This window comes from Ictalurus furcatus, chromosome 4, assembly GCF_023375685.1.
Source record: "Ictalurus furcatus strain D&B chromosome 4, Billie_1.0, whole genome shotgun sequence".
Classification (NCBI taxonomy): domain Eukaryota; kingdom Metazoa; phylum Chordata; class Actinopteri; order Siluriformes; family Ictaluridae; genus Ictalurus; species Ictalurus furcatus.
In genome coordinates this window covers 36,137,560-36,155,834 of record NC_071258.1, presented here as the reverse complement: position 1 = coordinate 36,155,834, position 18,275 = coordinate 36,137,560, and the positions used below count along the sequence as shown (strand labels likewise).

The 18,275-nt window shown below is 38.5% G+C and overlaps 1 protein-coding gene and 1 long non-coding RNA gene across 2 annotated transcripts; one reads left to right on the top strand and one right to left on the bottom strand.

Moving 5' to 3' along the window:
* Positions 1 to 6,687: 6,687 nt before the first annotated feature.
* Positions 6,688 to 14,670, bottom strand: LOC128607141 (glycine amidinotransferase, mitochondrial). The gene is made up of 9 exons (XM_053623813.1): positions 14,485 to 14,670; positions 12,678 to 12,893; positions 12,378 to 12,573; positions 11,920 to 12,110; positions 10,733 to 10,870; positions 9,925 to 10,089; positions 9,315 to 9,378; positions 9,027 to 9,143; positions 6,688 to 8,164 (listed from the first exon to the last, which is right to left on the bottom strand). Exons 1-9 carry the CDS (start codon positions 14,668 to 14,670, stop codon positions 8,052 to 8,054), a joined length of 1,386 nt encoding a protein of 461 aa, XP_053479788.1. The 3' UTR covers positions 6,688 to 8,051.
* On the top strand, positions 8,055 to 14,541 carry LOC128607142 (uncharacterized). Its single transcript, XR_008385820.1, has 5 exons — positions 8,055 to 8,181; positions 8,348 to 10,864; positions 10,981 to 11,099; positions 11,187 to 12,882; positions 13,256 to 14,541. It is a non-coding gene; the product is annotated as an uncharacterized LOC128607142 (long non-coding RNA).
* Positions 14,671 to 18,275: the final 3,605 nt, after the last annotated feature.

The window sequence follows — 18,275 nt, the reverse complement described above, 5'->3', positions numbered from 1 at the left end:
TCAGTACTCGTAATACAGATTAAATACGTGTGGCACAGATGCTGTAAACTATGGATCTGATCCAATGTTATTTGGGAACAAAGATCAAGCTGAATTTTCTCAACATAAATGTTGTGTGTGTAGTTTGTTATCAGATTGTCTAGACGTACATCGCACATCTGATGAACGAGATTTCCTCTCCCGTGCTGTAATGATGGCTGGAAACTAGGACTAAATGGCATATACTGTAGAAAGGTCATATAGAACATAGAGAAATCTCATTGGGAATTAAGTCACCTTTCACGTTGCCTTTTATTATGATCACAGCCAGACAGTTATATTGTCTCTGAGTTTAATAATAAGATTAATGTTTAGACTTTTTTTTGATGCTGAAGAAGCAAAAATCTAAGTAACCCTTAACCTTCAGACTGATGATTTGCAATGTCTGAACACGATGCTTGAAAAGAAAAATGTATAACGAACTTGAAAAGGTGGAAAGGGTTCTATGAATTAGTTAATGGGTATCTCTCTCTCTTTATATCGCCATTACAGCAGTGTTTAAACAGATACATAGCAGACAAATATACATATAGACAGTTTTATCTTGTACACGCATACCAACTTAATCTTCACCTATCATCGTTCCCTGTTAATGAAATCTGTCTCCACCTAATAAAACAGTTTAAGTCACTAACCAAAGTAAGTATACAAACTGAAGCTATGATAAAAGAACAAAAACAATTAACCTTTCTCAAAGAAATTCCTAAATCCTCTGACCAAGTATTTGGCTGTACCATCTGTCTATTAAATAAATGCCAGTCCTTCATGCTGAAAAAGAAGGATCCGAATATAATACCAGTAGTTTGGCACTGTGACTCAAAAAGATGTTTTATATCTGACATCTGAAACTGCTGTACAATACTGATAATGCTCTTACAGTTAAGAGGGCTGAACGGCAGACCTTGTTAAATAATATTTTATGTTTCTTCCTCATAATGTGTTATATTTTATAAATATATTCTTATACATCTTATATTACTTTTTGCCTTTTCTTATACGTTGAAATGGGAGAAGAGGGATCGATGCTGGTGTGAAGGTGATCCTGCACAAGGACATGTCTTTGTAACTGTAAGTGACGAGTCAACTTAATCCTTCACATGGTATTCATAAGGTGCCATAAGTTTCTGCTTCTCTATGGGTCATGCTGAGTTTGAACAAAATGGTTTGACTTAATATCCGCAGCAGTAGTGCACAAGTCATTTCTTCCTCATTTTTTATTAACTTTTATTGCATGCCTAAATGCAATAAAAGTTATTTGCCAGATTCAGATGCTCCTAAACAAATTATTATAAAGTATGAGTTGGTAACTGATCAACAAAGACTGTACTGTCATTTCTAATATAATGCATTAAATATGGACCACTATTTTCACTGAAATATTTCAGAGATTTTATTTTATTTGTTCACTAGTTTACACTAAATGTCTAATATTCTGTTCTGTTGGAAATATGCCTGAACTGTAATCCCCCCCTCCCCCGAACCCCCAGATCAGGACTGGGTAAAGACAGACTGGTGATCTGATCTAAATTATATATACGTGTACCTTAGATAATGCCTCTCTGAACGCCATGGTGGGACGTTCCCGAGCTGAAGTACTGTTCAAGTCCTAAGCATTAGATCACCCCAATTACTCTTGTATACTCTTTCCATACCATCGTGATCTTTGCCTGACGAAGCCATACACAAAACATATTTGACATTTGGGGCCTAATTCTAAAATCACCAGATACCAAATGCACAACCGTTTTGTCTCGCTGACATCACAAAATAAAAATGTTTAAACCTTCAGTAACGTAGTCACGGAGGGTGTATATATTTTTCCACACTACATGAAGTTTGGGGATCCTTATAGACTGTGGAACAGAAATGTACTCGGTGTGTCTCCACCGTTTTATTTCATATTGGAGTACAACCATTTTTCTTTTTTACCATTAAGGATGAAACACTTGTTTCTTTTAAAACATCATCTTTAAATGTTTTTCTACCTCCTAACTAAACCCTCGGACTTAAGACACGATCTTTGGAGCTGTTGACGCCCTGCTCAGGGTTAAACAACAACGTCTTTACTATTACCTTCATTAATAAATTGTCAAACTAACCTCTTGGTTTTTTTTTAAAAAAATTTTGGAGCAAAAGTCAGGTCCTCTCTCATTTCAACAGGTCCTCTTGTTATTGAATACACAGCAATCTTCTAAGGATATTAGGATTTCTCGGAGCAGACATTGTAACAGATAGTTGCAGAGTTTCTTCTGTGTTTTAACTACGACGTCTTAACCATTATTTTAACACTGAGACACACGATTCCCTTTAATTCGTTAACAAACACATTTGTAAGAATTCTGGTCAGCAAAACCCCCCAAAAGAACACCTGTGTCTCTCTCTCTCTCACACACCCACCCCCGCACACCCACATGGTCATCAGAGGTCATAAATGTACTGCTGGGACATGGGATGTCAAAGCATAGACAAAAGCTTATGTATTTAGCGATAGTTCTGTGTAAGTATCCTCGTTGGCGAACCATTTTCTGAAATCTTGTTTATAGTTTAAACAAAATGCACGACTCTTTTAAAACACCGTCTTTAAAAAAGGTTTTTTTCACCCTTAAATTAACCTGGTTAGAAGGTAGGATATGTAATACATATTTTCATTTTCTTCAGACATATTGTCACTTCAGGCTCCACAACGAATAACACCGATGGTTTTGACCTTTCTTTCAGTAAAAGAGAACAACGACATCATACAGCCTCGAAGGACTGTAGAAATGTTTCACACATCACAATGTTTTTCTCAACAACGTAGCCAATAAATAGTTCAGTTATTTCACAAACCTCAGTCTGCTCATTTCTTGACAGAAGGATTACACATAGATCATACACATAGGGAGCTACACATGCATAACATGTCCAAAATTCTAATACATCTACCACATTCAGTCACCAGGTCTAGTATTTTCTGATAGATTAGTTACACAAACTGATCATTACCACAGAAGTAATTTCAGAAACAAAGTGTATAGGCCTACAAGACATCGCCCGGAAAATGTGTCGTCTAGTTTAAACAAAACTTTCGATCCTTTTAAGCAGCACTTTAAACATTTTACATCCTAAAGGGTTAGGTTTAGAAGGCATGTAATACGCGCGTTTCTTATAAAACACCGTCTTTAAAACGTTTACCTCCTAAAGGGACCTATTTAGAAGGTATGTAAAAAGTTTTTTTTTTTCTTTTTTACATTTCTTCGGGTATATCAATGTTTTAGAGTATTTATTTCAGTAAATTTTTATTCAAAGTCATGCCATTTTCTCAAAAAGTGCAATCAATAAAGTTTAATTTATTTCACAAGCTTACATTCTGCTCATTTATGTTCACATTCAACCATCATGTATTTTCTAACAGCGGAGCGATACAAAACAAACCCCCACAATCTAAATTTAATGTGGGGTTGCAAGATAAAAATTCTAATTTATTGAATTAATTAAATATTTAAAGTTGTACACATTATTTTGATGAGTTGTGTTGACATAATAATGTTGATAATTACATCAACTTAATATTGTGTGTAATTTCTGCGTTAATTGATTTAAAACAAAATTTACGTTGTAGTACATTTACATTTATTCATTTAACAGAGTGTTAGAGGACCTGTAGACTGAACAAATACTAAGGACATTACAATTTGAATATCATTTGACTTACCATTAAATTCTACTAAAGCAATGAGTTTGGGGGCGTGTTCTCAATAGTGATATGACCAGCAGTGGACTCGTGTATAGGCTACACCTGCTAATACATTTGATGGACTATTTTGCACTACTACACGTAGCTAACGCTAGTCATATTTAGCAGTGTAATTAGAATATCTACTCTTTAGTTTACCGTAGCAGTGGATAAGAAGGAAAAAGTTTCATTTGACAAATCTGCTCATCTAGAGAGGGCTTTTCATTTGTGCTATAGGAAAGATAAGCATGATTACATTTCTGCTTATTCATGTAAACCTCAACTACATTGTGTAATCTAATTTCATGTATTGATACATTTTTTATTTTATTTTTAAAATCTTTTGTCATTCGCACACGTAGCCTTCTAGCTCCACAGCCTTTGGACTGTGGATAGTTCTATGAGAGAGATAAAAGTAGTAGACACAGAGTGTTTCTTTTTTGTCTATATTGCTCATTTCATTCAGTGCTTTAATGTCTATAAATCCTGCAGAGATGTTACGTATGAGATTTGTAATGTAAATCACGCTGGATTTTACTTACTATTGTTATAAAACTTAAAGGCAGTCATTTTTCCTGGTTTAAAAGACTGCATTCTACTGCAGACAATCTAAATGGAGAAACGTCATTTTAAAAATGATTGTCAACTTAACAACTTGTGTTCATAATTATGGTAATTTAATTCAATTCAATTCAATTCAATTTTATTTGTATAGCGCTTTTTACAATAGACATTGTCTCAAAGCAGCTTTACAGAAATATCAACATGGTATACAGATATTAAAGCTGTGAATTTATCCCAACTGAGCAAGCCACTGAGTGGCGACGGTGGCGAGGAAAAACTCCCTAAGATGTTTTAAGAGGAAGAAACCTTGAGAGGAACCCGACTCAGAAGGGAACCCATCCTCATCTGGGTAACAACAGATAGTGTGAAAAAGTTCATTATGGATTTATATGAAGTCTGTATGGCCTTAGGAGCAGCCGTAGTCCCAGCAGTCTGGAATTAGAGAAGATTTGAGCTCCATCCAGAGGCAGAAAGGGTCTGGATCTCTAGTATCTCCATAAATTCATGTGGGGCTCGGCGAAAGGAGAGAGGGAGAAAAAAGATTATTATTATTAATTTAGTACATAACACTTAAATTCCTTTTAAATAATATGAAAATAAAGTGCGTTTGTGTGCGTCATATTTTTGTTTGGATGTGTAATACACATGGCCGTACCATGTATAGTAACATTTGTGTCAGGAATGGATGGGAACCCGATTTAACATAACTAGCAACGTTTCTGTCACGAATGGATGTGAACCAGATTTAACATAACTATATATATTTTTATGACCTACCTCAGAGAGTTTCATATTCTATGTGAAAAGAAAGAACATGAGTGTGCAACTTGTGTGGGTGGAAAACATATGGCTGTACCAGGTATGGTCACGAATGGATGTGATCCAGATTTAACATAACTATATATATTTTTATGATCATGACCTTTGATCTAGATATAGAGAGTTAGAATGTGTATCTTTTTGACCTTTGACCTATACCTGTCAAAACTAAGGTTACAATATATACAAAGTATCTCTCTCTTACATTGAAGACATATGTTTTTAAAATCAGAAGATGAATATGAGATGACATCAGAATTTCAGCTTTGATTTTCACATATGTACGTCTAGATGTGTTAAATAACTTAGAACATGGCACTTTTTATTTGGATCCATCCTTTTTTTTCAAGTGATCAAAAATATTGGAACATGTGACTGGTAGGTGTTTCTTGCTGCTCAGGTGTGCCCTGTTAAATCAATTGTTTAAAGAATTAATAGTGCTGAATGGATTCTCTTTTTTGCCATATGTTTCACCTGTGAAGACTTAATTTTTTGTTATAAAGGGGTAAACCTGCAGATTTGAAAAGCACAATCACACCCCTCACCCGCTCTGACCTTCTCGTCACACAACTGCTAACACCTCCCCTCTCCCCCTCCTGTTACAGGCCCAGACAGTGTCTCACCCACCTGTTTGAAAGTCTGCACTGAACAGCTGTCACCCATCTTCACCCAGATCTTCAACAGATCACTGGAGCAGTGTACAGTCACTTCCTTCTTCAAATGCTCCACCATCATCCCCGTCCCAAAGAAAACCAAGATCACAGGACTGAATGGCTACAGACCTGTTGCTTTGATGTCTGTGGTCAGGAAATAATTTGAGAAACTGGTGTTGGACCACCTGAAGGACATCACTGGACCCTTACTGGACCCCCTTCAGTTTGCTTATTGAACAAACATGTCAGTGGATGATGCAGTCAACATACACCAATGTTGACTGCATCAAAATCAACACAAAAATGGTTTCCTGACCACAAAATCAAGGTCCTGCCATGACCATCCCAGTCCCCTGACCTGAACCCCATAGAAAACCTGTGGGGTGAACTGAAGAGGAGAGTCCACCAGCGTGGACCTCGAAATGTGAAGGATCTGGAGAGGTTCTGTATGGAGGAACGCTCTCAGATCCCTCGCCATGTATTCTCCAACCTCATCAGGCGTTATAGGAGAAGACTCAGAGCTGTTATCTCGGCAAAGAGGGCTAGCACAAAGTACTGACTAAAAGGTGCCAATAATTGTTGCACAACTATATTTAACAAAGTGTTTTTGGATAAACATGTGTTGTGTTTGCAATTGTTTGATATCCATGAGAGCAGAGTATTTTTGTGAAATTGTTTAAACAAATGATCAAACAATAAAGACAATTTTTCACAGCCTTCACAGCTCATATTTACCGAGGGTGCCAATATTAATGCAGGTCACTGTATCTGTCCTGCTGTCATATTTGTGTATGCACCGGAAGCTTCACTCACCAGGACAAATTCCTTGTTCTTATTGTCCACTTGGCAATAAAGCTCGTTCTGATTCCGATTACACAATTCAAATTCAATCACACATCAGTTTCAAACATCCTTTTAATATTTTTTCACATTATCATGCATCAAGTCTTAAGCTATGAACATTTTTAAAATTCTTCTTTAAATTAGCCATTTTTCTATTAACCCGGCTCACATTCACACACCTCTCTCACTTCACAAGGCTCAGAGCAGCTAAAAATGTTCCCCCCGAAAACTGAATATAACAATTTCCTGTGAACACAAAAGAGCAGCGAAGCGGCACAGAGTCAGCTCTGTCAGCTCATCACACCAGCACCTCATCATTCACCTCTTTAGAAATACAGAAATGATCGGAAACAAGCAAAAATAGATGCTGGAGAGTAATTATAAGAACAAAAAAAAAAATCAGTATTTTTAACACAATTTAACATATATAAAATATATTTACAGTTTGGTTGTGTGAGGATTCGTGTTAGTGCCTGTGATGACCAGCTGGGGGAGACCTCACTAAGTGGTATCTCCTCCTGATGACCTCCAGAGTCATTGACCAGAAACCTTACAACTTATCATTTTAATATATATATTGTAAGAAATTGAGTGTGTAATGATCTACTGCAAAAAAGATACAAAATTAATATTAGAATCAATTGTTTAAGAAAGAAATGTATTTTTCTGAATCATAAAAAGGAGGTAGTAACTTTCGCATATGTATTTTTTTTAATTTCCTGGCCATGTTTGTTGTCTTGGTGACGCTGAGAGCAGAACTTCCCTGGGCATTATGGGATGGCAGGGCGGACTTTCCTACAGGAGTTCTAATTCCTTTCAGACTGCTTACAATTCGATTTCCTCTTCACAAATTGAAAGACTGTGATTTTACTTCTGATGATTGAATGGCGATTAATCTTTGTTGTATTTTGGCACTTGGTTGGCTCATTGATCTCTGGAAATCAAACAAGTCTTTAATTTAAACTCTTGTCACTCGTTTTGCATTGGATTTGTGTGTTTTGTTTTGTTTTGTTTTGTTTTGAAATGAGCTGTAGCTTACACAGTTCCACGAGCCAGAAACGCAGTCGTTATTGAGATCGTGAGTGAGTGTCTGTATTTGCGGAAGCTTGCACATGCACTGCTAAAAAAAAATAATGAAAACATTTTGTAAAAATTAAGACTTATTAACTGTTACAGTCAGGTCTAAACTTCTGAGTGAACTACACAGTGACAGAATTAATAGTATAAAGTGGAGACAAATCTACTTCCATTACAGATGTTTTTTATTAGTGGAAATTTTTTAACTGTTGAATTGATGGAATTTTTAAAAGCTGTAATTATTAGCACACTCAGACTTTAGGACCTGACTGCATACCGATTATTAATCGTTACTGCTGTGTGAATGTGAACTCAATAATAACTGTAGTTTTCTGGCAGGTTTAGTGGAAATACGACTGCAGCATTCCTCTGCGTCGGACGTCCGTGGTCCAGCAGTGGAAACCTCCGCCCAGGGAGTTAGCGTGACGAATGCTCACTTTAATCGTCTTTATACCTGTTAGAAAAACACATGTAAATATGAACTAGTACAACATCTATACTAATGCTCTCCTAAAAGCTCCCACTTGAATTTTTTATAGTGGTTTACATAAATATTATAATGAGGAATGAGGCGGTGTGCTTATTAATTATTTCCCTGAATAATTTTTCTCTCCATCTTGCCTTCAACGCTGTCCAGTTTCCCAGTCCCTGCTGATGAAAGGCATTTACACAACATGATGCTTCCACCACCATGTTTCACAGCGGGAACAGTCTTCTCAGGGCGATTAGCAGTGTTGGGTTTTGTGAAAAGGCCAAAATGTTTGAGTCTCCAATATGTATTTTGGCAAACTCCAAATGGCATCTCATATGACTCGCTACTCTTCCACAAAGTCCTGCTGTGTGGAATGTTCAGACTGTGGTTGTCCTATCTTCAGCTCCTTCAGAGTTCTCCTTGTGCTCTTGGTTGTGTCTCTGACTAATCCCCTCTATACCTGCTCGCTGACTTTTGGTGGACGTCTCCTCTAAGCAGAGTCATGGTTAAATCATATTTTTTAATAATGGATTTAATAATATGTGGGATGTTCAATGTTCTGGATCATTTGTTTATAAACAAAGTCTGATGGAAACATTTCCAGAACTTTGTCCTGGACTTGTTTTGATCGCTCCTTGGTCTTCATGATGCCGTGTGTCCAGATATGTTCAAAACTATCTCTGGGTTCTTCCAGGAACAGGTGTATTTATACTGAGATCACGTGACCCTTTAAACGCACACATGCCAACCCCAATGGGAGTGTTCACACTGGGGAAACTCACTAAGATGTAGTACGCGAAAGTGTGCTGTGTTGATCAGTAAAAATGACTTTTATGATACTTACCAAGATTTTCAAACATTTTTTGAATGGTAGTCTCGTTAGCATCCACCATGACACGTTTCTCGTCCAGCATCAGGACGTTCATGGACAACCACTTGGAGGACATCCAGAGTGGGTGATCTGAGACAAATCGAATTGTTACAGCATACAGTTATATTGTTATCTGCACTTTTACATGATGTGTCTATATATTTTTTATTTGAGGTTTAAGGCTCTTAATGTTTGATAACTTTGATGACTTTCGGACGGGAAGGTATGCGGTTTTCACCGCCGTGTGAACGTGAAACTCACCGTCAGGAATTAAAGGTGTTGGTGGACGCACCACCGTCCAGCCAGCCTTCTTAAACATCTCAATCTGCAGAAGGACACCAGACACTTGACATCAGACATTAATGGTAATTACACAGCACTTCCATTGTATCACCACAGTTTGCTATTGGCCTAGCTCCTGGCCACCTTCATTGTTTGCTGTGTTCCAGGTCCTTTATTCTTAATTCCCTTTTCCCTAGTTTGTAGTTTCTTTGTTCCTAGTCTTCACATTTGTAGTGTAGAATTTTTAGTTTTTTTGTTTCCCTGTTCCCAACTTCCTTGTCCTTAAATAATTTCTTTTGATCTTTTGTAAGATTCCACTTGTTTGTGTTTTATGCCATGTAGAAAAACGTCACCTCTCACTCTGAGGTATCAAGTAGCTCACCTGAATTAGGCGTAGATCTTACCTGTTGCTCACATTAAAAAACTGGGGAGGTGTAATAAAAATGTCAATTTAATTAAGTCCTCCTTTGGAAAAGGAGCTTCCCCTTCATCTTGACTCAGTATAGGCTACAGGGGTTTAAAAACCAACACTACTCCTAAGCAAAGTGCCTAGTATAGAAGCATAAAACAAAAAGGGTGTGGCACTCACCTGGCGGCATGGTCTCTCTGGATTGGACAGCACCAGTCCGGGTCCGATGAAGTTAAAGGTGGCGTCGATGTGCTTGGGGTTCGGATCCTTAAATGAGATGACGTGCACTTTGTAGGTGGGAGCGAGGTGACGCCTCATCCACTCGATTCCCATAAAGTTAGTAACCTGTGAGCAGGTGTGAACATCATTAACTCTTTATAGTCTGTTCTCTGAGAGAATAGAACTTTAAACATATATAAAAATTATATCATTTAAAGATGCAACAGAACACAACATTACTAAGTAGTTTGTGGAGATGTCGTTGGTTTTGATATCGAACCACACTGGCTTCCACAAACAATATGGCAATAAAATAACTGCGGAGAAAACGGACTTCGTGTGGAGACGTTACTCGGCATGCTCTGACTAGAGCAGCTGACCAGACACGCTACATGATCAGGCCTGGGATTGGGTGTTAAAAACAAGGCATGCTCAAGCCAGGTCATTCAAAGATTGATGACTTTGTGGTACAGCAATCTTCTTCCTGAAGTAGTGGAAATTGTCACGACGGAAGATTTTAATAGCGCCACCTGTAGTACTGGAGTACTCGTACATGATGGCCAATATGAAACCACAGAGAGTTTGCAAGCTTGTAAGCTTGAGAAGGTGGCTCTCATCGTCTCCATATGAAGAATGCTGAGGTGTTTAGGAGATTAATAACGCTAACACTCAAAACAACACATTTATGTATACACACACACACACACACACACACACACATATTCCTTACACCCAAGCCTTCATGTGTGTATGGGATTTTTTTTGTCACCTGGCTCCTCTGCACAAACAGATCTGTTCCGGCTCGGATGAAATCAGCAGCGTCAAAACACGGCTCATGTTCAGTGGTGACAAACTTTCCCTCTGCAGCCAGTTTGTGTCTGTCCTCTACTGTACGGATTGGGTAATCCTACACACACACACACACACACACTTTCATTACTACACAGAATGACCACTAGAGAGGGTAGTATGCAAATATGCTAAAACCACATGACTTTAACGTGTGCATTATAACAGTGGAATGTTCACCTGCAGCATAAGAGGAGAGCTAGCGCTATTAAACCATGCTATGGCCTGTGTTTTTCCTGAAGCTCCACCCTGCCCCTGTCCCCCAGTCCCCCAGTCCCCAAGAGCATGTAGGAGCAACGTAAATCCCACATAAACTCTGCATAGCAATATGCAAATTATACATAAAACTGACTTCCTGTGTTCTTCTTTTCCAGATGTTTTGTGGAAGAAAAAAAAATCATCTGTTTTTCGAAGCAGTTTTGTCAGGCTGAAATGCAGTGAACACCTGAAGTGGATCAGTCAGTGCTCTAAGTGAAATCTGATTTCATTATGTCTCCTTTACAGCTCCATGTTTACAAGAACAATCCCCACTCGAACAAAACCAGCAGGTAGAAAGAGACGCATTCATCAAACATGAGAGAGTTTTAAAAGTGTGTAAGAGAGCTGGAAAAAGAGGGAGGGTGATAAGCGAGAGATCGTTTTGCTGAGTGAGAATGACCTTGGTTTAAAACAAACACACCTGTCCTGAATAGAAACATGAACACACTGGAGTACGCTCACTAACACACTTCAGAAAACAGGAGTTGAAGAGTAATTAATAATAATAATAATAATAATAATAATAATAATTATAATAATTATAATAATAATCCCTCACTCTGTACAGAAACATCTCTGCCCACTAACTACCTAAAATACTAGCAGGCCAACTATCTGAAAAGTTAAGTTTATTTCAGTCCAGACCTCATCAGGGTATGATGCAGGGTCTTTGGTGTGATGTCATGATTCAGTTAGTAACCTTAGCAAGATTATGAAAATAACCAAATAAAAAAAATGGACCAAGAGAAGTCAACCACGGGTAAGTGGATGATGAGTAAAATTTACAATTGGAACAAGGGGTGTGTGTGTGTGTGTGTGTGTGTGTGAGAGAGAGAGAGAGAGGAAGACCTGATCGTATAGCTCGTCTGCCATGGTGGGTTTGGGTGCGGTGGTCCACTTTGCTCCTTGTCTAAAGTACTCTTTAATGAGCGGCCTGTAAGCACGATACTCGAAAAACCGAGCTCTCCACGCCATCGGAGCCTCAATGATCTCGTTCCCCACAACCAACAGGATGTCCCGCGGCATGGCTGCGTACATACCTACACACACACACACACACACACACACACAGCATTGTGTTCCATGCTGCCGTAAGGAAACAGCAAACGCATGATATTAACTTTAACTGTCTGTCTGTATGTATGTATGTGTGTATGTATGTATGTATGTATGTATGTGTGTGTGTGTATGTATGTTATCTTTGCTCCTGCTCAATCAGGACACGCTTTACTGAACTCGTATTAGTGAAGATCACTCTTTACTTCACTGTGATTGTGATGTAAGGTTAATCTCAGGGTCCGTCCCACCTGTGGATGTGAAGTCGGGGGTTTTGTACTCGAAGGACCAGTCGATGGGTTCAGGTCTCCTCACGACGACGCCTTCATGGCGCAGGATATTGCACATTTCCTCGATTTCAGTAATCGCCTTCTTCAGGTGCTCCTCAGGGAATGTCTGCCCTCCGTATTTCTGATAAAATGGCCAGTACTTCTCGTACGTGTTGGCCTGACGGAAAAACAAAAAGAGGGTGAGTAGATGAGTGAATGAGTGTGAGTGCGTGAGTGAATGAGTGAGCTGAGAGTGAATGAATGAATGCTCGTTGTCTGTACCTTGACCTCTACAGTAAACGGAGGGACGCGTGCGTTTTCCGCGCGCCCCACAATCACTTCCTCCAGCAGGTCCCACTCGTTATAAGCGCAAACTGGACACTCATCAGGCACAGGCTCATTGATGCCCACGACCTCAGCTGCGTGTGATCTCACGGCAGCCGCCGAGCTCGAGCTCTGAAACGCCTTCTGAACCCAACGGGACGCCGTACGTCCAATCTAAACAAAATAAAACTCAGAGTCAACAATAATATTCCATTTATAACTGAAAAACTGCACCTCAATACAGTAAAGATCTAAAACTAAAAATGCCTTTCTTACATTTTATTCATTGTATATATATACGTATGTTAACACGGTCATTCATGGAGAGATAGCACAATTCCACTTTTTCTTTTCCGATATTCTTTGAAATCATCTTCACGGCAAAATAGCATATACTAAATATAAACGATTATAAACGTGATGCAATCAGTCCTGACAAAATAAAACACTAATCAAGTTTCTTTAAATGTAAACATTACATTTCCAGTTCTAAAAATACATTAAAATCCATTTCCAAACTTTGCTGCTTGTTACAGGGTCCGATATGCACGCTCTGACATCCGATCTACCATTTTCTGTTGGTGTTAGCCTGATGCTGCTATTGGATATCAGATCGGTGCCACCTCTACATTAATGTATTCATTTTATTCATGTGAACGAGGCAAAATATGCATTTAAATGTTTGAAGGTGGACTAAATGAGAGAAAGGTTATGAGTGAGCGCATGAAGACATTAAGAATCCTGTACATGAAATATATGAGTAAATGAATAGAGAATAATGGATTCATTAAATACGGAAGTAAATTGGCGAAGTGAGTAAAATACTGGATAAATAAATACCTGCATGACTAACCTACTGAATGAATGACTGGATGAATAAATGGTTAAGTAAACGTCTGAGTTGATGAATACATTAGTAAATTCATGAACGGATGACTGCTTGAATAAATGCATGAAGATATAGAGTTTGTCACATGAATGAATATGTAAAGAAAAGGGTGTTTAAATAATGCATGAACTGAAGGGCTGGATGAATCAACACATGAATGAATGGATGAATGACAGCCCTGAATTTTTTCCTGTACCGAGTACAGTAGTGTGCACTTTGTCGTCTCCATTTGCTGCACAGCTGTAGAGGAATGAATCTCTCCATCACTGATAACGCTGATAACAGGAACACGTTTACCCACACAAAGGTCAACACGCTCTCACTCATGTGGAAGAGATGATGGAAAAAAAAGCCCAGATACAGAGGCAGCAGTTTTGGTGGTGGGGAAAAGATCATTTTATTCTCATATCATTACAGAGAAGGTTTATTTACTTGGGAAAAGAAAAAAAAAGAGGACAAGTTAAACCTCAAATGTTTGTATTATTTGCATAACTCCAATTTTTTTGTTGAAGTTTTAATAACAATAATTACAGTTCTGTTAAAATAACTTTGTGTAATGTTAAATGTACAAAAACTTGTTTATAGTTAAATATTTACTTGTATTCATATTAATAAGAATGATGTATGTTAATTGTACAAATATATACTGACCATACATTGATGCAGTAATTTAATATGATAAATGATGTGTAACTATATAAGCTGTTGTCTGAGTTAAAATGATTTTAATGTGTAATAATAATAATAATAATAATAATAATAATAATAATAATGTGTTTTAGCATATATTCATATCCTGAGTAAATAGTGATGAGAATGTTGTACTTTTTGTTGTTTAATGTTTGTAAAGTGAATGTTACAGTTGTGTGTACTGACCATGGCTCCGATTAAGTGAGCAGCCTCGGCTCCTCGGCTTCCTCCTCTCAGACAGCGCACTCTCAGCATGTTCCTGCTCGGGGGATTGTGGGTAATTCCTGCAGCATGCACGGCTGAGTGTATGAAGTAAAGTGCAGTGCACAAGCAGAGTGGTCTGTTATATAGCGCAGTATTCGCATTCCTCATGCAACCTGACGCCCTGTGAAACCCCACACCCTGCACCAGCACATTCTTATCACCTGTCTCTCTCTCTCTGTCTGTCTGTCTGTGTCTACAGCGCACTGTATCTGACGCTCACTTCCTTATTCTTTTTCTGTCTTACTCTAGGCCCACTGCTCTTTACTTTATATATGCTACCCCTAGGTCAAATTATTCGTAAACATGGAATTATCTTCCACTGTTATGCTGATGATACACAGCTGTATGTTTCAGTGAAGCCAGAGGACAGACAGCAGCTTAGTAAAGTTGAGGATTGTGTAAAGGACATTAGACATTGGATGCTTATTAACTTCATTTTGCTTAATTCTGAGAAGACAGAAGAACTTGTACTAGGACCACGTGTAGCTAGAAGTAATCTTTCTGATCTCACAGTAACTCTGGATGAACTTTCTGTTTCATCATCTGCAGCAGTTAAAGACCTTGGAGTGATTATTGACTCCAGTCTATCATTTGATGCTCATGTAGATAATATTACTAGGATAGTCTTCTTTCATCTCAGAAATATTTCTAAGATAAGAAATATATTGTCACTACATGATGCAGAAATATTAGTTCATGCTTTCGTCACCTCTAGACTAGATTACTGTAATGCCTTACTGTCTGGATGTTCCAGTAGGAATATAAATAAGCTCCAGTTAGTCCAGAATACAGCTGCTAGAGTCCTAACTAGAACCAGAAGATACGACCACATCACCCCGATCTTATCCACACTGCATTGGCTCCCAGTGAAATCTCACATTGATTATAAAATACTATTATTAACCTATAAAGCACTAAACGGTCTCACGCCACAGTACCTGAGAGAACTTTTGGTCTTTTATGATCCGCCACGCCTACTTCCATCAAAAGGTGCAGGCTATTTGTTGGTACCTGGAATAGCGAAGGCTACAGCAGGGGGAAGAGCTTTCTCTTATAGAGCCCCACAGTTATGGAACAGTCTTCCTATTAGTGTTCGGGACTCAGACACAGTGTCCGTGTTTAAGTCCAGGCTGAAAACATATTTGTTTACTCAAGCTTACCATGAATAGACTTTCTTTTATGCAAAGTACACAGTCTTATCCATTACAGGATAGTAATCATACCTAATAATCTGTCCCTCTCTTTATCTCCCCCTCCCTCTCTCCTTCGGTCGATATGATGCACATGATATTATGGAGATGCCAGTGATCCTGACCATTTCTGCTCTCTGGACCTGCCTGATCCATCCTGATGCCCTACCTCTGGATGGCGCTCTCATCAACTGGAGGCTACAGCCTGGAGATTGATGAGGATTGTACTGCTTGGAGTACCATGGAGATGGTTTTGGACCTCAATTCAACATGGACATTCTCACTGTGGTTGCTGGGACTACGGTTGCTGCGATGGCTTTAGGACTGCAATGACCACATACAGTTTTACACTCAGGTTTCCTTTAGTGAACAGTGGACTAGTTCAACAAACAGACTTCATATAAAACCATAATGAACTTTCCTTTACTTTCACACTATCCGGTGTCACCCAGATGAGGACGGGTTCCCTTCTGAGTCTGGTTCCTCTAAAGGTTTCTTCCTCGTATCATCTCAGGGAGTTTTTCCTCACCACCGTCACCACCGGCTCGCTCAATAGGGATAAATTCACACACTTAAAATCTCTATCCTGTGTTTATATGTTTCTGTAAAGCTACTTATATGCCATAACTCACAAAAGTTTTTCTTGTTTTTATTTAATATAATCAGAATGAGCACTATGCCCTGGAAACCCCCCAGCAGTAGAAATGTGAACAGTGTCAGCATGGTGTGTGAATTCTGGCTCTGAATGTTCCTCGTCCTCAGCTACATCACTCCTGTTCATAATCGCTCTCAACTAGAGATGTGTGCAGGAATGTTTTTTAATCCCACTCATGCAGTTATTATTTTTATTATTTTCGCCATGTTTTCTAATAGTTCAGTTGGTTCTGTTTCCCAAAAGATAAAAAAATTAGTAGACTGATATAAAGAACCAGGAGCCTGACCAGGCAGTTACTAAGGATGAATGAATGAATGAATGAATGAATGCTGGAAATGCATCATGCAGCGCATCATGTTCATGTTGATGTTAACATTCACGTTAATAAACATGGTCTGTATCTAATGGACTTCATGTCTGATCACGCGCCGGACAAGTAAAAACTTCCAGATCGAGAAACTTTTTTTGTTGCGTCCCACTGGATCCGAGTCCTGAGTCCTGAGTTCACCAAGCTATCTATAAAGACAACTTGAAAATAAACAAAATGAAGTCTGCTGGAAAATCTCACTTTTCAAGTTTAATTGACAGCCACAAAGACCCCAGATTCCTCCACCACAGACAGGCTGCTGAACCCCTCACAGCCACCGGCAAACATGTTTTACCCCTCACAGATATTAATATTGGATCATTTTCCTCAGTAAATAAATGACCAAGTATAATTTGTTTGTCTTGTTTGTTTAATCAGGTTCTCGTTATCTACTTTTAGGAAAATCTGATGATGTTTTAGATCATATTTATACAGACATCTAGAAAAGTCTAAAGGGTTCACAAACTTTCAAGCACCACTGTATGTGGTTATATCTAGTACTCTGTTTTATGACGGTATAAGTTAGGTTTTTTTTAATTGATATCGTTTATTGACAGCATATTAAATAGCAATATAAAGTTAATTACCTTTAACAAAGAGTTAGCTCTTATTATTATTATTATTATTATTATTATTATTATTATTATTATTATTATTATTATATTAACAGCTGATAAAGTACATGAGAGTACATGTTGGTCAGCGTAGCGTCTGATGAAAGGTCTTTCTGGAGAGAGCAGGGATCCGTTTAAAATGTAGGGAAGGTTGAATTACGTTTATGTAAAATTAGCAAGGGGGTTACTACGCCTGGTGTGTGTGTGTGTATGTGTGTGTGTGGGTGTGGATGTGTGTGGGTGTGGGTGTGTAATAAAAAGTATTGGTGTGTTATATGAACTGTTGTATCACTTCACACACTTATCTCACTCTCACTGTAACCTTGAGAGGCTGCACACTATTTTGTGTGTGTGTGTGTGTGTGTGTGTATGAGAGAGAGAGCGAGAGAGAGAGAGAGAGAGTGAAAGGTCAGTTAAGTAAGGAGAGATCCAAATGAGGTTAGTCCACGCTTGTGTGTGTACTGTACTGTGCCACACTACAGCTGTGCATTTTTGCGCCCTACACTTTTGTGCTCTGTGTGCGTGTGTGTGTGTGTGTGTGTGTGTGTGTTGGTTATAAACAGAGGTCGACAGGTTTAAGCATGTTTATCAGTGATGTGATAAAGTCTGCGCTGTTAATCAGCTATTCACACACACACACACACACACACACACACACACACACACACACACACTGATAGCAAACCTGGCAGCATAAAGTCATTAAACCTAACTTCCTGCTAACGTTCTGTTAACCTCATTCTAAAAGTAGGCTAAACTAACACAAATGTAACATTATGATAAAATCAGGCCACCCGTGTGCTAACTTTGATGCTATGCTAAAAAACATGCCTACAGTAATATCAGTCCAGATCCATTTCCTCTCACTCACTTTATCACTGTCATGC

Coding starts and splice junctions, on each gene's coding strand:
- LOC128607141 (XM_053623813.1), bottom strand. CDS start 14,670: ATGAGGAATGCGAATACTGCGCTATATAACAGACCACTCTGCTTGTGC. Junction 12,574..12,677: donor CGTTTACTGTAGAGGTCAAG/GTACAGACAACG, acceptor TTTTTCCGTCAG/GCCAACACGTACGAGAAGTA. Junction 10,871..11,919: donor CAGACGAGCTATACGATCAG/GTCTTCCTCTCT, acceptor GTGTGTGTGTAG/GATTACCCAATCCGTACAGT.